Source organism: Seriola lalandi, unplaced genomic scaffold (genome assembly GCF_002814215.2).
Source record: "Seriola lalandi dorsalis isolate HSWRI2012SDOR001 ecotype SW California unplaced genomic scaffold, Sedor1 jcf7180002054208, whole genome shotgun sequence".
In the NCBI taxonomy this organism is placed as follows: Eukaryota; Metazoa; Chordata; class Actinopteri; order Carangiformes; family Carangidae; genus Seriola; species Seriola lalandi.
Window position 1 is genome coordinate 447,343 of NW_019524761.1, and position 20,364 is coordinate 467,706.

The 20,364-nt window shown below is 44.0% G+C and overlaps 3 protein-coding genes across 4 annotated transcripts in view; 1 reads left to right on the forward strand and 2 right to left on the reverse strand.

The window, feature by feature from the left end:
* The window catches only part of LOC111653439 (protein Niban 1-like), a 16,498-nt gene extending 13,484 nt beyond the window's left edge, over positions 1 to 3,014 (forward strand). The window contains exons 14-16 of the mRNA XM_023404052.2: positions 73 to 180; positions 831 to 942; positions 1,435 to 3,014. Coding sequence (XP_023259820.1) covers positions 73 to 180; positions 831 to 942; positions 1,435 to 2,747 — 1,533 coding nt within the window. The 3' untranslated portion in view covers positions 2,748 to 3,014. The remainder of the gene's footprint in view (positions 1 to 72; positions 181 to 830; positions 943 to 1,434) is intronic.
* A 1,067-nt stretch (positions 3,015 to 4,081) lies between these two features.
* On the reverse strand, positions 4,082 to 13,995 carry LOC111653455 (kinesin-associated protein 3-like). The gene is made up of 20 exons (XM_023404068.2): positions 13,833 to 13,995; positions 11,516 to 11,647; positions 11,175 to 11,332; positions 10,886 to 10,947; positions 10,567 to 10,708; positions 9,728 to 9,827; positions 9,472 to 9,596; positions 9,285 to 9,383; positions 9,004 to 9,182; positions 8,757 to 8,919; positions 8,509 to 8,609; positions 8,276 to 8,384; positions 7,850 to 7,962; positions 7,590 to 7,755; positions 7,366 to 7,491; positions 7,146 to 7,244; positions 6,923 to 7,008; positions 6,674 to 6,830; positions 6,260 to 6,344; positions 4,082 to 5,981 (listed from the first exon to the last, which is right to left on the reverse strand). The coding sequence occupies exons 1-20, from the start codon at positions 13,859 to 13,861 to the stop codon at positions 5,879 to 5,881; spliced, it is 2,334 nt and encodes a 777-aa protein (XP_023259836.1). The 5' UTR covers positions 13,862 to 13,995; the 3' UTR covers positions 4,082 to 5,878.
* Positions 13,996 to 15,113: 1,118 nt separating this feature from the next.
* pdca (phosducin a) lies at positions 15,114 to 18,682 on the reverse strand. 2 transcript variants are annotated; one of them, XM_023404071.2, is made up of 6 exons: positions 18,503 to 18,682; positions 17,236 to 17,290; positions 16,925 to 17,061; positions 16,579 to 16,798; positions 16,283 to 16,395; positions 15,114 to 15,319 (listed from the first exon to the last, which is right to left on the reverse strand). In XM_023404071.2, exons 2-6 carry the CDS (start codon positions 17,276 to 17,278, stop codon positions 15,131 to 15,133), a joined length of 702 nt encoding a protein of 233 aa, XP_023259839.1. In that variant the 5' UTR covers positions 17,279 to 17,290; positions 18,503 to 18,682; the 3' UTR covers positions 15,114 to 15,130. The 2 variants fall into 2 exon arrangements, with proteins under 2 accessions (XP_023259839.1, XP_023259837.1); XM_023404069.2 differs by having other exon boundaries at positions 18,480 to 18,682.
* Positions 18,683 to 20,364: the final 1,682 nt, after the last annotated feature.

Sequence of the window (20,364 nt, forward strand, 5' to 3'; positions counted from 1 at the left end):
GTGTGTGTGTGTGTGTGTGTGTGTGTGTGTGTGTGTGTGTGTGTGTGTGTGTGTGTGTGTGTGTGTGAGCAGCAGCTGGACTACGACAGCAGGGTTGTCCAGAGGAGGCTGTATGAGGAGGCTCTGCTGGAGATCACGCTGCCTGCTCTCACCAGGAGGATGGACATCAAGTGGAAAAGTGTAGGTCACACACTCTGCTGGAGTCTCACCGAGTCTCAGCGAGTCTCAGCGAGTCTCAGCGAGTCTCACCGAGTCTCACAGAGTCTCATTGAGTCTCACCGAGTCTCACCGAGTCTCACCGAGTCTCACCGAGTCTCACCGAGTCTCATTGAGTCTCACCGAGTCTCAGCGAGTCTCACAGAGTCTCACCGTGTCTCACCGAGTCTCACAGAGTCTCACCGAGTCTCATTGAGTCTCACAGAGTCTCACAGAGTCTCACCGAGTCTCACCGAGTCTCACCGAGTCTCATTGAGTCTCACCGAGTCTCACCGAGTCTCACCGAGTCTCACCGAGTCTCATTGAGTCTCACCGAGTCTCACAGAGTCTCACAGAGTCTCACAGAGTCTCACCGAGTCTCACCGAGTCTCACAGAGTCTCACCGAGTCTCACCGAGTCTCACCGAGTCTCACAGAGTCTCACCGAGTCTCACAGAGTCTCACCGAGTCTCACCGAGTCTCACAGAGTCTCACAGAGTCTCACAGAGTCTCATCGAGTCTCACAGAGTCTCACCGAGTCTCACCGAGTCTCACCGAGTCTCACCGAGTCTCACCGAGTCTCATCGAGTCTTATTTCAGCCTCCACAGAGTTTTAACTGTTGTTTCTGTGTCCAGGAGCTGCAGCAGTTTGAGCAGTACATCTTCTCTGACTACAGCAGCTTCATCCTGGTTCATAACGTCTATGATGATGTGTTGAGAAGCATCCTCAGCAAGGAGATAGAAACAGGTACTGTAACTTCTTACTCAGTCTGTCTGTCTTCAGGCAGAAACACTAAAATCAAGGATCCCAGTTTGTCCACACTTTCTATAGTAATTCATTAATATGATTTTATTTTATTTATATTAAGTTTTAAAACATTTCTGCTGTAAATTCAAAACCTTCCACACATAAACAGCATAAATATAATTCTACTTTAGTCTCTGTATTTACCATTCTTTACCTTCTTCTTTTACTCCCCTATCTTAAATGTCTAGCTCTTTGATGATTTATTATTTTATTCATTATTTTAGCTCATTTTACATGAATGTTTTTACATTTTTTTGTTTTAAATCAAAGCTTTTAACGTGTTTTTATGTTCATTTTATGTCTTTTCTTTGATGTGAAGCTACATTTCTTGTATGAAAGATGCTGCACAAATAAAGATGATTATTATTATCATTATTATTATTATTATTATTATTATTATAACCATATTAACTCTGTCTTCCCTCTCCTCAGTGGTCCAGGATGCTGCCAGTAAGAAGAGCAACAATCTCTTACTGGACATTTCAGATCTGACCATCAGTCAGTACAGTCTGTTGGGACAGACGCCTCCTTACTCTGCACCGGGCAGCCCGGCCGTTCAGACTCGACACCCGGAGGAAGAATCTGCTCCTGTGGCGGAGGAGGGAGGTCAGACGGTCACAGCTCGGTCTCAGAGCGACCCTGAACTCAACACTGAGGTCAAATCTGATCCCAGTGCTGCTCACAGACCTGAGCCGAGCGCAGTGCTTCTGTCTCCTGTGATTGTCGTCACACAACAGTTTGATGAACCTGCAGCAGAGGAGGCTTCTGGTGTGGAGGAAACCCGTGAAGACGTTCACCGTGGAACTGACACACCGTCGACGTCAGCTACAGCTGCGTCCTCCGACTCAGACACACCTGCTCCGGATGCAGCCGCTGCACGTGAAGCTGGAACACCTGACCCCCCTGCAATCCCAGAATCCACTCATCCCATCCAGGACGGTCCTGAGCCTTCAGTCTCCGCTCCGTCCTCTACCACAGATGTGACAGCTGAACCTGCTCAAAGTGACCGACCTGCAACGCCTGACAACCCTGCTACCTCAGATCAAACATCAGAGGACGCTTGCTGCACCCAGCCCTCCTGCCCCTCGCCGCCACACCCACCGTGTCCCGACAGTCCCGTGAAAATCAGCCTCGGGACACTGAACGAGGCGATTGGTTGCGACTCGGCGGCACCTTCTGTAACGCAGCCGACGGCTCAGCAGAGCACTGACAGAGCCGTCTACCTGACGGGACAAATCAAAGACAGCTGGGAGGTGGAGAGGGCGAAAGAGGAGAAGGGGAGAGAGGCTGAAGCAGGGGAGGAGACTGAACGGGGGGGAGAGGATGAAGAGAAAGGCGGCGAGCTTGAGAGAAGAAGAGAAGATGAGGAGGAAGCAGAAGAGGAGGATGAACGGGGGGGAGAGGATGAAGAGAAAGGCGGCGAGTTTGAGAGAAGACGAGAAGATGAGGAGGAAGCAGAGGAGGAGAATGAACGGAGGGGAGAGGATGAAGAGAAAGGCGGCGAGCTTGAGAGAAGAAGAGAAGATGAGGAGGAAGCAGGGGAGGATGAAGATCAAGCAGAGGAAGAGGAAAAGGAGGAACAAGTGGAAGAGGAGCTTCTTGAAAACCCTCAGCCAATCGAATCACAACCTGGAAGTTCTGAGCCGCCATTGGACAGTGTGGCTCTCATCAGAGACCTGGTGACTGAGATCGTGGAGGTGGAGACGTTGGTCGGCCAGTGTGCCGACAGCAGCGGTACACCGTGACAGACTCGTTGCCATGACAACTGCAGATCTTATTAAGTGGAACGATAGGTAAGACGGGAAGTGAGAAAGTCCAGAAGTAAGTAGGTTACACCTGCGCCCTTTTTACTGCATCACGTTTATACTACTGAAGAAGAAAAAACATGTTTCTAAATAAGATAAAATCTGTGATAAGAAATTTTTTACTTTGCTGTAAACATCTGCTGTTTGCTTCTCTGTTAACACTGAAATGGATTAAATGACCCAATAAAATGTTAACACTTGACGACATCATGCCGCACAGTATTTAACTTCTCTCAATCAAACCAGAGGAACACGAGACGTCAGGGAAGAGTCGGAGCGGAGACTGATGCTAACCTTTGTTCTGACTGTTTCTCTGAGAACTCATGAACCAGACGTTCAGCAGGTTTTCACCTGCAGCTGAATCATCCACAGAGGTTTCCTCCTCTCCACAGCAAACACACCAGGGGGTTAAAACCTGTGTGTGTGTGCGTGTGTGTGTGCGTGTGTGTGTGTGTATTCAGACATCAATCTTATCAAGGTGTCGCAGTAGAGTTGGGCTAAGTGGTGGCCCTGGTCTCTGCTTTTGTTTTGGTTGTTGTGTTAGCGTAGCTAGCCCAGTGTAGCAGCAGCCAGACGGCGGCGTTTGTGTTCGACAGGTGTAAGATGTTTTTTGTTTTTTATATAATACAATATATGATGAGTGAAATAATCAGTCAATACAATGACTGAGTGTTTCCACCTTGACCTGCAGTGAACCATAAAAACATTCAGGGTTTCATACGTCACAATCCTCAGGAACCAATCCTGTTAACTTGTGGGGGCGGGGTTAAATACACCTGAAACCTTGTCAGTACAGAGAGAGAGTTAGCATTAGCACAACTGCTAACACTGTGTCAGCCACTGCCAGTTACAAGCTAACTAACAACATAAACAGATAAAAAGATGCTAAATATGCTAACGGTTCTGACTCGTCTGCCAGTCTCTGGTTCTGGTCTCAGACTCTGAGTCTGAGTCTGGGTCAGACTGAGTCTCTCTGATGTTTCCTCCTCTCACCATCTTGATGCTCTCTGCTCTCTCACCTGTCCACCTGGAGCCAGCAGGTGGTGGGCGGGGCTCAAGGCCTGATCCAGATTTCTCAATCAGGAAGTGAGAGGAGACGGGCTTCAGACCCAGTTTTACTTTTTTTTTATTCCACTTTTTTTGTGTGAAAACCAAGTTTAACAAAATATGAACCATAGCAGAGGAGTTTAAAACATGTCTGGAGATCGGTGCATTGGTTTGAAACATGAATGTAAATAAAACTGTGATGTCCAGGATGTAATTATAAAACAGTCTGATATTAAAACAGTCAAATGTTTTTATTAAAGAACCTGAAGATGACAGACAGTGAGAGATGGAGATTATCTACAGTCCAGTATTTGTTTGTTTACAGTGTGTTGTAAAAAAACAAACAAAAAAACATTAATATACAGACATTAGATTAACAATAACTTATGATAAAAAAACAAACATAACATGCATCAAATGTAACACTGATGAGTTTCATGATCAAGGGAACTTTTACATTTATTCCCAGAACCAAGCAAAGTATTTACATCAGTTAGTATCTAGATGTCGTCCTCTGTGCGTTGATTTTACTGCTCAGTTAATGAACTAAAGTCCCTGTAATAAAACTCAATTACACGGTAAATAAACATGAAGCAATAATACTAACTTCAGTCGCCAACATTCACTCCCCATGGTCCAAAATTCCTGATGTCACCGCTGTTGAAACAGCGACGTATGTACAGTAACTGTAGGAAACGACATTCATGATGTAGAATGACCTCACCGCCCGGCGCCGCGCCCGTCACACGTCCGAACACGTGCCGGATATTTAAATGTTAGTGTTTTATAATTCAACATGTAGGAGGGTGAAACACTAAACACTCCACCGTTTGCTAATTCATGTTCTGAGTGTTTAATATCGATGATATTCATGTGGCATTTATATATAAATGCAGGTAATTCCAAAGGGCTCACTTCCTTTTTTTTTTATAGCCACAGTTCGTCTCTGGCGCTTCCCCCGAAACTCAATCGACCTCACGCCGCCTCCAGGAAATAGCTGTGTGCTCGCACTCTGACAAAAGCTTTCACCTTCTCCCGCCGCTCAGCTTCTATGTTACCAAACTAAATGCCAGGTATGTTTCAATGGAAGCAGACACAACACAAGTTTTTTTAATCCTCCAAACACATTTAGTCGTCTTGACTGACACCAGCTCTTGGAGAAAGCTTTATCACTTCCTGCTTATTTATTTCTGCGACCGTCATCACAAACCGCAGATAGGAGTTGTGTTTATTAGCAATAAACACGTGGCATCAACACAATTATCACAAGAAGTTGAACGATGCAGATGGTTTTACTTTGAGAGATGAGCAACACTCGCTACTGGAGAACTTTAAATACTGCGTATATTTAGAGGTCTGCAGCCCGCTGGGCCTGAAGGGACAATAACTCCCATTGGGATCCTTTTCATTGCCAATTAAAGAGTGTGACAGTGTTACAGTGAGTGCAAAGACCCCCTCACATATATAGACACCCAGGTTGGGACCAGGTGTGTGAAAGCACCCTAAGTTGTAAGGATCACAACAACGTGGCCGTTTTACAGCGACATTAAAAAAAAACAATTATTTACATTGTAGTGCACGTTAATGAAATGACTGTGAAACTTTGACCCTTTGAAAACAATTCAGTGGAATGTAAGAAAACATCTGCAGTGGATTCGAGGAGGCAACAAATATTGATCATTACATAAGAAAACATGCAGAAACTTATCAACACAAATCATCAGAGACGTGAAATGTGTTCACATTCTTTATAATATCTGCCGACCCGCAGGAAGTCGACATCTGCGGCCAGTACGGAAGACTTCACTACTTATCTGTTGAACATGATGCTGAGTCGATGAATGAAATGGGTCATTTAAGGATGAACGTGTGAAACCGCGGTTTGTTTAATAACTAGTTTAAAGCCTGCAGTCAGTCTCTATCAGTATTACACACTCTGTGTTACGAGATAAGGCGATCTAAAGTGTTGAGATGAGTCTAAGATGACTGTGTGTGTGTGTGTGTGTGTGTGTGTGTGTGTGTGTCTATGAGTACTGATAGAAGGGCTGCTCGTCGGGTCTGAAGCCGTACGCAGTGGCTGGTCGTCCAGGCGACGAGCTGGTCTGGTCGAACGCGTCTTTATCGTCTCTGAAAAACAAAAACGGTCAAATTGACTCAACAAAAACTTCTCACCCTCAATTCACTAAATTCAAGTTAAACTGACACTTTCCTCAGGAGTCTGATTATTTGTTGAGATCTGATCTGTGACACATTTCACCTTTATCAAATAAAAAATGCAGCTCCTGCGATTTGGATTTTGCACTTGTCCATATTGTGATTTAGATAATGTTTCGATGTGGAGACGCATGTTACTGCCGGGTGCACCGGCTCCTGTTTCTGTCACTGCAGCTCATGTTCGAACTCACCCTGTGTGGTGCGAGTCTCCATTCTGAGCCTGAAGGTCACTGAAGAAGTCTGGGCTGACCGAACCGTCTCCTGGAGTTATTCCATCTAGAGACACACACACACGTTAACACACGTAAACACACGTAAACACACGTAAACACACGTAAACACACAGAACACAGTGTCTTAACAAGCTCTTTGGTGCTTTCACTTCACAGTCAGACAAAAACAATCAACGAGCACAACATCACCTCAGTCACCTACAGCTTCAGTGTTGGAGTTTCCTTCCTGTTTACATGTCACGTGATCTACTTGAAAACTATTGTTTATCCTGAAACCATCACAATGATCCGTCCGCGCTGCGACTAAAACTTCATCGAACACAAAATAATATTTTTGCAGCGTGTATTTGTTCGCAGGGTTTTCGTGCGTACCTGCGCTGTAGAATAGATCGGTCCTGTCATTGTCGTTGTCATAGAGATACGTCTCAGACTCATCAGCCTGACGACTCTCCACCATCTCCAACCACTGGTTGTTATGGAAACGGAACTTCTCTGACTGAATCTTCCTCCCCCACTCTTCGTCGTACTCCTGGAAGACGGAGAAAAGCGTAACTACTCAGACGCAGATGTGACACATGACTCTGTCACTTCTGTTACCACAGCAACGCGTGTTTCACTTACAGCGATGATGTCGAGCGTGTTGTCGCACACTTTTCTGATCTCAGCGTTCTTGTCATGCATCAGGTCGATCAGGTAGGCGGGGGCCTCTGGACACGGGGGTTAAAGGGAAAACAGCACAAATCTTTCGATCGAAGATTTTACACCAAAACTTCAATTTAAGGAACCGGATCAAAGGTCGTCGCGAATGTTTAAGGGTCGACAGAGTGCACTGTGGGAAGGATACGCGTGTCTTTGATGATGACGTCTCGGGTGGCTTGGTGGAAAACCATCTGATAGAAGACGTAGACGATCTGACACACAAACTCATCGTCCTCCTGTTGAGCTGCAGGAGGAGGAGCGAGCGGAGAACGGGTTAGAACATCAGATCTGTGGACAGGTGTGACATCATCTCTCATATCTACCTCCGACTGAACATCCGCCACTCAATGAAAGGTGCGTGTTACCGTTCAGCAGCTCGATGAGGGCGGGAATGATGCCAGATTTAGCCAACATGGCGGCACAGGCGTCGTCCATGGAAACCGTCCCGATCATTATCACCACCTCCAGGATGAGGTCGTCCTCTGCTGAGCCTGAAACACCAAGGTCCTTGTCATCAGCTGACGATGACGAGTCCTACCAAGTCACTTCTGTTCACTTCATAAAACCACAACGACATGGAGGTTAGTACCTGGCTTGAGTCTGTCTTTGAGATACGGTACCAGGTTGTACTCCTTCAGCACCAGCTCCCAGTCCAGGTCGGGGATGGTGAGGTTGGCCAGGGTCCCCAGACACTCCAGAACCCACTCCTCCTCTTCGTCGGCCCGGATCTCTGCTGCCAGGTCGCCCACGTAGTCCTGACAACGCAGAGGAGACGGATCTCATCACGGGTACCGCTCGCACTAACAGCGGCACCAACACCAACAGTAACAGCCATATTCAGATACTCACTATGAACAGTGCTTTGGTTGGACCGTCATGCTGCGAGATGTTTCTGATCATCTTCATCAGAAGGCAGTCCTTCGTCTTCAGAGCTCTCTTCATCAGCATCTTCAACCCTTTCCCTACAGACAGACACACGGGACACGGGTCGACCTTTTCCCACTGATCGTCAACATCCAACCCCGACCAACACAAGCATCCGACCTGCTCCAGACGACGACAACTTACAAGTTCCTATTATTATTATTATTATTATTATTATTATTATTATTATTGACAGTGAAAACAAACAATGAAAAGAGTTTTTAAAAATGTTTAAAACTGTTAAAGATCATTAAGACATTTTTTATAATTACATCTTTTCACCAACACTTGTCGGTCCGCTGGAGAGATCGTAAGATTTCAAGGAATAAAAAGCAACTGATAGAAATAAACCTTTACAGGTGACCTCTGCGTTCCTCTTGTTTGCAGCCAGGTTGATGCAGATGGAGATGAGCTCAGCTTCAATCTCTTCCTCACTGCACTCGAACAGCATTTGCATGAGCTACACACACACACACACACACACACACACACACACACACACACAGAGATAATTTCAGCTCTGACCTCACAGCTGTCAGCGTCAGTACAAACAGCTCAGACACCTGTAGTTTCTGCGGTTGTACCTGAGGAATGCAGTCAGTGTAAACAAACATGCCCTTGAAGAGGTCGTCGATACTGATGTGGTACAGGATACGCATGGCCACCTGCCGGTTGTTTTCATCACCTGCATGACGACAGACATTAAGTATCAAATCAATATCAAATGATGTCACTCGGCACCTCGCTCACGTAAAGGGAGTCTGGAGCGTGAATAAGGAATAATGTACTCTACATATAATCACAGTGCACAGTATTTATCGTGGATATTTACCCAACAGCGCCGTCAGTTTAGGTAACAGTCCAACTTCCACCATCTTGGCTCTGAGTCCGGAGTCGAAGGAGAGGTTGAGCAGCAGACGCAGGGTCAGGTTTAACAGATCCTCGTGCTCACAGGGAACCAGGTGAGCCAGTCGCTCTACAGTGTCCACCTCAGCCTGAGATCAGATCACAGATCAGGTTCAGTTCCTCCTCAGTTCCTCCGCTCACCCTTCATCTGACTGAGCGTCTCTCCCACTCACCATGTCGTTCTTGTTCTCCAGGAAGATGGACAGTTTCTTGAGGAATGAAACCACCAGCACCAGCAGCTCCTCATCGTCGCGGTCCAGAACTTTGACCAAGAGGCCGACGATGTTCTTGTTCCTCATCTTCAGCTCCGTCCTCGTGTCCTCAGCAAGGTTCAACAGCAGGTAGAGAGACACTGGGAGACAGTGGAGGAGACGGAGAGAGAGGAAGGAAATGATTTAGCACTCATCTAATCCAAGGTGGAGAGGCCAGGTGAGTGGATGAATGGTCATCCTACCTCTGAGCAGCTGCTCCTGTTTGGCCCGGAGGCCTTGGTATTTCCTCAGAGCTTTGTCTTGGTCTCGTCTCAGGGAGCCGTTCTCTGGCGCTGACTCACGTACAACGAGAGCAGAGTTAAGGAGGATTGTTCAGACACACAGGGCAGATATGAGACTGATGGAGGACACGGGGGGGTAAAAGGATATAAGCTTTATTTTTCTTGCGGAGCTCCTCACACCAGACATCGTGTCTCTTCAGCTCATGTTCCACCACGCTCATACACAACGCACCGATCTTATAGTGACTCACCACGCCATGGAACTGGGAGAAACTGGAGGACAGGAGATGCAACACACACTAACACAACACAGGAGAGAGAGTGTGTGTGTGTGTGTGTGTGTGTGTGTGTGTGTGTGTGCGTGTCTGTCTGTGTGTGTGTGTGTGTGTGTGTGTCTATGTTACCTAGAGAAGCAGAAGAAGATGTAAATGATGATGGTAGCCAGCTCTACACTCTGTTTCCAGTCCTCCCTCAACACTCTGGCCAGAGCACCAAGAGCTGCCTCTGCACACACAGATGACATGGCAGGTACAGGTACACAGCAGGTACAGGTACAGCAGGTACAGGTACAGGTACAGGTACACAGCAGGTACAGGTACAGGTACAGGTACAGGTACAGGTACAGGTACAGGTACACAGCAGGTTGTGGCACCAGCCATGTGCAGTAATATATAGATCAAACATACAGAGCTTAGCAGTGTGTCTGATGCTGCATTCACTTGCACCTGGGACGACTCGGTTGCCTGTTACAGACACTGTCACTGTTCAGCTGCTGTAGATTCAGTCTTTTACACTTTAGCATTGCTGTTGATATTTATTTAAGTTCACCTTAGTAAAAACTATGATTGAATCAATTGAACTATTGATTTATTTGTAATATGAACAGGAAACGCTGTTTGTCTCTTAATTACTGATAGCCGTGGCTTTCATTTACACTTTATCTGAATACTAGGGAAGCTGCTGTAACAAAACACAAACAATGATCGTATCGGCTGAGGCTCGGCCGGCCTCACTCACAGACGATCGAAAACACGATCGGTGAAAATGTTTGTTGTATAATCGCTTTGATCAAATGATGATGCAACTGCAACAAAGTTCCAGCTACAAAAACCCCCTAATCTTCACCGGCTGAGAGTCCAGGAGAGATGGGATCGTAAACATCGATTAGCTGATTATTATCTGAGGATGCATGAAAACGTGGGCGACCATCAGCGCTGACAAGCAGAGCAGAGCGGGAGCTCACCGTTGTGCAGCAGCTCCTCCAGGTTGTCAGGGTTACGGGCGAGCTGCAGGATGAGAGACGAGCCTCTGATCTTCTCTGGGATTCCTTCATAGAGCAGCTCGACATACTCGTCCACTCTGGTGATACTGGCTTCCTCATTCACCTGCACACACACACACAGAAACACACTGTTACTGACTGACACTTTACTTCATTTACTAACCACTTCTAATTCTATTGACAACTCTTTATTCTTTTGGTTTTATTGATTTTAACTGATCTAATCAAACCGGCCATGAAGGAACGAGCTGCAGAGTGAGTCGGTGTTGTGATCCGTTACCTCCATTCCTTCAAACGGTGTCAGCTCTCTGGGTTTCACAGTTCTTCTCTCTTTCTTCTCCGCTGTTCAAAAGCAAATTTAGAGTCGTTTATTAAATGGTTTTACAACTCTACACATGAATCTTCTCATTGTGTGTTCAGTAATGTGAACTCAACAGCATCAAGACTCATCAATGGAAAATCTGTCCATCTTCTGTAAAGCCATTAGGTTTGTCATCAAATTTCAACGGTGAAAATGTGGACATGTTTACGTGCTACATCAAGGGTGTAGTACTGATGATGTGACTCACCTTTGCCCTCCACTGGGGAGGATTTCCTGTTCTGCAGGTAGTAAAGAAGCTGCTCCACCTGAGGCAAACGGGAAGGAGGGATGAGTTTACACTCCTCCACCACTTTCTGGGCCAAAGCTCCCACATCTGTGCTGGGAGAGAGACTTTTCACACGGATACTGGAGGGAGGAAGAGAGGACAAAGAGGGGGGGGGGGGCGACAGGTAAAGGGTGGCTGACTTCATCCACTTCCTGATTAATCACATACCTGCGACAGATCTTAAGACCATTTCCAAACAAGTCTGTGACTGATTAAAGACCTCATCAAAAGCCGAGAGGACATAAGAAAGAGAGCACACTCACATTTTCTGTCCCTCCTTGCGTTCGCCCAGCATGTGACCTCCACCCTCTCCCAGTATCGACGCCTCCACCTCATAGTGGACCACGAGGGCCTTCTCCGTGGGATGAACATCTAAACTGCCCGCAGTCACTTTGCTGTGGGACGCGATGAACAGACGGTTCAGTAAACTCAAACATTAATGATATGTAATGGATCTCATGTAAGACACAGATTCATTCTTCAGTAGCACATACGAGGGATTTATTTATAGTTATTTATTTTTATAGCTATTTTGTTTAATTCCCAGTGAAGTTTACTGTTTCAGTCCCTGATGTTAAACTGTGAAATATCCTGCTTTCATGACATATCTTTGTCACAAGTGTTTATAAGTGGCCTGAACCGTTCCCTCTCGGTGTCTGTCACAGAACAGAACTGCTCTGATGACACCGCACTAATCCTTTTGGGTCTTTTAATACTGACTCTGCTTAGATGTGTTATGTTTTCCTCTGATTGGACTGATCTGTGACAGCAGAAGCTCCACAGCGTGAGCAGTTTTTTACTCTTGTTTGTGAATGAGGCTGTTGTGGAGAGCAGGTGTAGAGGAGGAGCTGCCGCAGGAGAAGCAGGAAGGAGGCGGGGCTGGAGGAATCAGAGGTTATAAGAAGGATTGACTTCAGGTGTGCGCTCCTTTGTCTACCTGCAGCAGAACCCTGGGCGCTCCTGGTCACAGGTGTGTGACTGAGTGTAATGTGAGTTCTTTTGTTGTTTAAGATTAGATTACTAGATTTAAGATTACTAGTTATGTTCAAGTTGCTTTATATCATGACTCTCTAAGTGTATATATATTCAATGGAATTAATTCATGATTTATATTTTCTGTTTAGAGATAAATCCAGCAACAATTGGTGGCTGTCTACCTGTTCACCTGTACAAATTACCTCGACACACTGTAAATAAACCTGTAATGGTTGGAACTGAACTGCTTCTTCTCCTGGTGTCTCTTTGTGCAGTTGTTCACATGACCTGGAAACCACGAGCACCACCATCATACAAGTCATATCAAGCCTCACTAACAGGACAGGAGGCCTTGTTTGGCAGTTTTAAGGGCATCGATTACACTTATGCTCAAATCTCACATTTGCACACTTCCTCACAAACAGGTGATCCTCCTCTCACCTGTTCATGAGGAGTACAGGTGATATTCCTCATGAACAGCTGGCACTCCTCACACTTAGGGAGAGTTTGGTGAATCCGACTAGAAACACTTATTAAAAATGAAAGTGAATTTAAGGCCAATAATATAAAAATGCTCTTCCATGAGGCTCAGTTTGCCTCTCAAAACACAACTTTGGTAAACATTTTGTCAATTTAATGTGTGTGTGTGTGTGTGTGTGCGCGTGCGTGCGTGTGTATAAATAAGAAGTAAAACACTTAACTGTCGTTAGCATTGATCCAGCCACCAAAACAATAACAGTATGTAGAAAGACACGCCCAGACAGTGACATACAAATGACTGTGCTGGCTAACGGGCTATATTTCCATTAAGGTTCAGATAATTATAAAGAGTCATTTAGCTCAACTCACGGTGTAAACTACCACAGAGTAAGCTAATTAAACATATGATGGCTAATTAGCTAGGCAGTTTATCGGATATCCTCTCCCCGGTAGCTAGCTAGCTAGCTAGCTAGGTTAGCTGAACCACAGCCTCCTGCAAAACCCCCTTTAACAATCTGTCAGTTAAATGCCGTTGTGTCTACCGGTTAAAATATAGCTGGGTTGAATATTTAAACGTTTATTTATGTATTTATATGGTCTTGTGATTAATTCGGCACGGTTCAGATATTGATAAAGCGATTCAGGTTGATTCCTCGCCTTAATTCAGAAAGACAAGCTCTTCATGTCACAGGAGGCAGCGCGCAGAGACGAGGCAGCGGTACCAAGCGCCCCGGTTGTAAAGTGTGACATTTTCTCCCCATTTACGTGCTTTATCTGTGGATTATATATATGCCGAATTGATTGGTGGATCACAGTGTTTCCACAAAAGCTTTTAAATCATCTTACGCCTTTGTACGTTTTTACTGGTGAGCAAGAAAACATAGAATTGGCAGAAGTTTGACCGGTAATCTGTGTGAGCTGCTCTCCATGCAACAGAACCGCACCGGGGCTGACAATACACGACCTAAATACAGTAACAATCACTCCTTGGTTATGGTCTTATCCAAATGCTTGTAATAGTAATTGTTTAATCTATGTTGAAGTTAGCTAGCTAATGCTACTCTCCCTGAACTAAATTGACATTACAGTCACATTTATTTATTTTTTTTTTTTTTAACGTCTCACCGTTTGAGGTAGCGCGCGTCATCCTGCATCTTCCTCAAATTTAATGTTTCGGATTTTTAAATTAACTTAATGGCTTGATCACATTTAACGAATATCCCAAAATCACGACCATAAAAATCCGTGTGAATCGCTTGCACCACTGTCAAATCAAGAGTGGACTACAAACATGGAGTAGTTCCTTCCGTGCTGCTGCTGCTTCTTCTTCTTCTTCTTCTTCTTGTTCGTCTTGTTCTTCTTCTGGTTATTGGTGCTATCACCACCTTCTGCTCAGGAGTTTGGATCTGGCAGTAGACTTTTCAACTTAAAACAACCTTCTCCTGCGTCTAATTTAAGGTTCAGTGCATCTTTGTGTGTATATGTAAGTTTATTTATTTGTGTTGGCTATACATGTATATGAACGATATTTATTTATTTTATTTATTTTCTTCCGGTGAAATAAGAGGAATCAGCAGGTGTGGGAGAGGTTAAGCCTGGCAGAGCTGATGTCTGTATGTGTGAGTGTAATTGTGCTGTAGTATAATAGTAATTGTAATGCTAATGTGCTGCTAATAATAAACATAATAAATAAATGCATTTAAATCTAGAATGTTTTAAATCTAGAATCACGGCCTCGCGGTTGTATTCCTCCGCCACTCAGACTGCTCTCAGGTTACATCCCTGTTTATCCAGAGTCATAAAATATTAACCACTTGTGTGACATTTTGTCATAAGTGCTGTGTGAAGTCTTGAGTTAATGGCTGTAAAGTGATTTGTGAGGTCACACTGACCTTGACATTTGACCTTTGACCTTTGACTACTAAAGTCTAATCAGTTCATCTTTGATCATCGTTTTTACCAAATTTTAGGAAATTCCCTCGAGGCGTTACAAGGCCAAAACCATATTTTTTGAACATGCATGTTCCCTTATGTCTGGAGAATAGGATTTTATTATTTTACATTTTACCTGTATCAAAAAAAAAATGATAATGTAATTTGGATGATATTTGAACATCACATCACAAACACAGACAGACACAGACAGAGAGCACTTTGGTAAAGTTGTCTTTAATTGGAAGTCTATTTCAAATCACCATGTGATTTACACCTAACTGCTTCTAGATACAACCCATGTTCAGTGTGTGTCCATTGTGTCTGTATGCAATATGCTTTCTTTACTTTGTGTGTGTCCTGACTGAAATAATGTTTCACTGTCGCCCCCCACTCCCTGTCTTCAGGTGTCCTTTGCTCTGCCTTCTCCTCTTTCCTCTTTTCTCTGCTTTTACCCCCCCCCCCCATACTACTCTTCCTCCCTTCTCCCTCTATTCCACGTCCCCTCCTTCATCCTCGTCATCAGCACATGCTGCGAAGTCCTTCTCAGGTAAGAGACCATATTCGTTGAGAAACGCCTCCACATCGGTTGCGAAGAAGTCTTCGGTGAAGTGTTTGGTGATAGACAGGAAGTTACCCAGGAGCTCACCCGCCTTGTACACCAGCAGGGCAGGAAGAACCTGAAAGCATATTATATATACAACAGGAATCCTGATTTACTTGTAGTTTGATCACCAACATCGTGTCAGTTGTATATAGTATTTATTTAATTTATCTTATTTATTCTAGATTCTGTTTCTATTCGTATTTTATTCTGTATTATACTGTATATACCCCCCCCAAAGACAAATTCATTAACAACAAATTATAATTAAAAACGTAGCTCAATCAACATAATGCTCCACAGTACGTCCAAATGAGTGACAATACATCACAAAGATTTAGCTCGATTAAAAGGCATTTAGATATTCAGTTATGCACGATGCAGTGTGGAAGAGGTGTTCCTGTTATTTAGCCTGCTCTCAATCATTTAAATGAGTTGGACAAAATAATAGAAACACCTGTCAGTCTAATTAGACAGCAGCACAAACTGCAGCCTCCAAAATCACCATGAATTTCAATGAATGCCTCTTTAAAGCGGTTTCAATAAAAACTGAACATCACAACCTTGGTGGAGGTCAGACTTGTTGCAGGACTGTAAAACAACAGAAAATAATCAGTCTGATCTTCATTGTTCTTCAGTAACCGCTGAAAGTCATGCAGGAATCGGACTTTTAGTTTTGTTGCTTTGGTTCCACAGTGTCCGGTCGCTGCCATAAAGTAATGCAAATTCTTTTTGCTTCTGGGTTTGAAAAGGTGGGAAAACACTGTGGAAACCAATCGCTCTTGCATTGGTTCAAAGGTCAATTAATCTCTCTTAACCTCACAGCTCTTCATTCGTTCACTGCCATCAACTGCATGAAATTACACTGAAAGCTTCTGTCTGAACAGAGAATGAACCACTCAGGTTTTTACAGGCCACATTCAAACGTGTTGATTTCTAAAGATGCAGCTCTGTTTCTATCACTCACACACCAACAATTTGAGGTTCAGTATCTTGCCGCCTTCTACAGCTCGATGATTCGATCAATACGTTTACTCACCTCGGAGGAGAAGCGCTCAGCTGCACCTGTTGCCACGGCATCAATACGACAGAACTTAACGCTGGAGTACTCTGAGGCCAGACAGTCCAGACAAGAGTTCAGCTGTTCACAGCCTGACAAAGATAACACATGCATACATGGTTAATGAACGGCTCCATACACTGATGGAACAGCCATCAGGGACAATCTGGGGTTAGGGGTCTTTCCCAAAGACACTCTGACATGTAAACTGGAGTGTATACTGTAGTTAGTAAATGAGTTTAAGACATAAATACACAGGATAAAAAAACGCTGACCTTTGACACCATGCTGGTAGATGTGGACCACCACCAGGGTCAACCGGTGCTCCTTCTCTATGACTTCCAGGAAGGCTTCTCCGCAGTCCAGCTCATGAACAGCTTCAAACCGAGGACCGAAGCTCAGGCGCTCGTGCATATCCTGCATACACTGTTTCCTGTAGCGTTTCAGGCAGCGCTCATCCTCTTCCTGGATCAGCTCGTACTCCTGAACGCTCATCTAGAGGCCAGGAAATACGTTAGCTTGCTTTTGTTTTGGAGGCACATATCTGAGCAGCTATGGTTGTGTGTAATCACGTCATTAACTATAAAATATTTCAATGATGCGTGTTAATGTGACGACCACCTTTCTGTTGAGTCTCTCCTTGTCATCGTCCCGAGGACTGGACATCTGTCTCAGCAGCTGTCTCTTGTTTTGAGGGACGGTCTGATCCACGCTGTCCAACTTGAACCTTCTCCAGTCATTGATCACACCTTTGGGACCTGCGCACACAAAAACATCACCTCATGACGACACAGGCGTGTTTACAGGGGAAACAAAGGTGAAGTTAGAGACATCCATCGGCTTTGAGTCAAAATGGCAGATGATCTGTTGTAAAGACTCTAGTCATTTTAGCGATAAACATGTCCTTCATCTTTGTGACTTGTGTCTCTGACCTGTGTGGTTGGCAGGTAAGTCCTCTTCTTCCTGGACAGACATCCTGCTAGCAGCCTGCAACACACCGAACACACAAACTAAAGAACGTGACCGGGCACAAACACGCAGCAGCTGAATCACTAAACATCTAAATGCAAAACTAAATACACTCAGGATTTCACCTGGGTTCAGTTAAAGTGCTGATGAAAGGCCAAAACCAAGAGGAAAAGATCATTTGTGACTCATCTGAGCGCTGACAGTCATATTGAACACTATAACACTAACACGACTATCTGCAGCATTTTGTGTGTGCACATATGGATGACTCCCTGCAGCTGGACACACACTTGTCACGGCCGTTTACTGTGAACCAGGCTGAAGTTTACTTATCAGATTATGAGGAGATTACCAACAGCCTGGCGTGTCCACGCCGAGGACATCTTAGTATATTCTGTATGAGCAAGTGTGTGATGTGTCATTCTGTTTACGGCTCTGTGAGACAAACAGGTTTCACTCTGTTGTTGTGATCCTGAAATTACAACATTAACCTCTGACGACACACTGAGTTTTTAGAGAGAAAGGGGGAGAATGTTACTTTATAATTGTACAACAATCATACAACGTTCTTTAAAGGACTTCTGTTTTGTTAAATCATCAGATTTGGTTCTTTCTCCCACATGACTTCTCTTCTTCTTCTGTCAGTTTACAAAATGTAGCGTGAAGGCTTCAGATGAATTATAAACGAAGCTGACATTACTCTGAGGTGCAGACCACTCCTCCCCCGGCTGCTCACAGAGGCCACATTGAAAGCTGTTGTGCTGATGCAGCTGAACTGTCCTAATCAACACTACGTCAGCCGCAGGAAGCTAATTCCTCCATGTCATCAAAGTGATTTACGTGTTGCATTGATGGATTTAATTCATTCAGCTGCTCAGTTCAGAAAGTGGACTCCAGCGCAACAGCTTTAAACATGGCGGAACATGACTGGAAAGTATAAGAATAAAGTATTTAAAGTATAAGTACATACACTGACTAATGTACATGTATTAACAAATCATTTGACTAAAGCAATGATCATTTAAAAATGTTACAATTACACATTTCTGGAAATCAAGACAGCAACATTGTACAGCAACAGTATTATAACAGAAAATATTTAGAAAAATACTTTCAAGTGAATTTGTTGCAAAGCGACACGAGTGGTGAGAGACTATGGACGCAGGTGATACGATACAAGCTGCTCAGAAACCTGAACGGTAACCACCGAAAACTGCCACGAATCCTCACCTCTACGTCTTGAATGAAAACTGCTGTCAGTTATCTCTGAGGCCGGTCGGTTCCTTGCAGCTTATTTGTTTTGTTCGATCTTTGTTTGTTGCGTCTTTGTTGTCTTCTGTCAGTCTGGACCTTCACTGTTTAGTGTGTCCACAAACCACAGGAGAGAGAGGAACACACTAGAAAAGGGAGGGGAGATGGATGAGGTGAGTAAGCTTTATCTTCACTGTCATCCTCATCATCACTGTCACTGTAATATGATGTGTAATATGATTAGTTATAATACCAGGCTCAGTGCCATGGATTGATGACAGCAAGGTAGACACAACTAAGACAACACATTTCTTAGCTTCAGCTAAGTCTGCAGCCTTGTATGTATCTCCAGCAACAAGTCTTAACCAGACTTTATTGATCCCTGAACTACCAGCATAAAAAGTCATTGAAGGTCCCATATTTTACTCTTTTCTGGTGCTTTAATTCAAAGCCTTGATCCATAAGAAGATATATTTCTGGTTTTAAGAACCAAAAACCATCTTGATGTGGTTTTACATCTCCTCTCTCAGGTCTTTGTCTGGTGGTCTAGTAACAACAGCCAATCAGAAGAGAGGAGGCTCTGAGCCTCTCTTCTGATTGGCTGACTGTTTTCTGAGTGATCCAATAAAAATATAGGAGACTTCTGGTAAAAACACTCAGAGAAACCAAATCCTGCAAGGTTTGGATGGTGGGTCCAGGTGGGCGGGGCTTGGTGACTGCTTTGTTGTGACATCACAAAGTTCCAGAAGTCCTGACGGCTGGTTTTAAGGCTCAGTTTCTGAATACAGGCTGTGTGCATTTCTCTGTGGACTGAGGCTTTGATACTTTCACAGTATTAATATAGAAGCTAGAGCTGATCTATAATCACACTACACATGGACACAGACCTTGTACAATATGAGACCTTTAAAGTTAGCTCCATCCTTACCAGCTATACTTTATATAACATTATCATAATGAGCAGGCCTACTTTTATTTTTGTCATTTCAAGTATATTGTGATTCTAATACTTATGCAATATTAATATAGATAGGTACATTAGCTTTGTGGAAAACTAGACAGTTGAGAATTTATATGTCTATCATTTTGAAACTGGAACAAGGTTCATATAGTGGGTGTGTGGGAAGGTAATCTGAAAACAATGAATGGATGTTGCACAAAAATGCCTCAAGATTATGTAAAAGCTGTAAAGGAACAGTTTAACATTTAGGGAAATGCATTTATTAGATTTATTTAACCAGCTATTTAAGAAGCATACAGGCTGTTATTACAATATTCATCCAGCAGGTGTCACTGTGACTAAGGTAAGAAGGAGCTGCTCTACATTTGATTAGGAAAACAACAGCTTGGTACAAATGATTACAGAACAGCATGAACACCACTCTTCTACTGTTTACACAAAAACATACCATTAATACAATACAACTACAATACTGTTACTTTGTTTGTTTATCCTGTTGTAAAAACTTAATGTCACTTTGCTCTCTCTCTATCTCAAGTCATGAGAAAATTAAGTCATGTCAAGACAAGATTATCTCTAAATGATAAACAGATCGTTCAGTCTCAGTAAATTATCCTCTGAAATGATTACAGTCATTTATCATCTGTGAACCTACAGAAACGACGTCCGGAGGAGCTGTCAGACTTCAAACACATGAACACAGAGCTGCCAACCTCATACATTTCCTCTTTTCTCTTCCAACAACTCAACGTCTTACTATAGGTTTCAGTCACATATACTGTATTATAACTGTACTGTATGTGTATATATGTTTCTCATGTTCTCTGACGTGTGTTGTGAAATACATGTGTTGGAGTTCAGACCAGGGGCGGAGCCAGAC

Coding starts and splice junctions, on each gene's coding strand:
- LOC111653455 (XM_023404068.2), bottom strand. CDS start 13,861: ATGCAGGATGACGCGCGCTACCTCAAACG. Junction 11,333..11,515: donor CGCAAGGAGGGACAGAAAAT/GTGAGTGTGCTC, acceptor TCCTCCCTCCAG/TATCCGTGTGAAAAGTCTCT. Junction 8,920..9,003: donor TGGAGAACAAGAACGACATG/GTGAGTGGGAGA, acceptor ATCTGATCTCAG/GCTGAGGTGGACACTGTAGA.
- pdca (XM_023404071.2), bottom strand. CDS start 17,278: ATGTCTGTCCAGGAAGAAGAGGACTTACCTGCCAACCACACAG. Junction 17,062..17,235: donor CTTACCTGCCAACCACACAG/GTCAGAGACACA, acceptor TTGTGTGCGCAG/GTCCCAAAGGTGTGATCAAT. Junction 16,396..16,578: donor CTACCAGCATGGTGTCAAAG/GTCAGCGTTTTT, acceptor TATCTTTGTCAG/GCTGTGAACAGCTGAACTCT.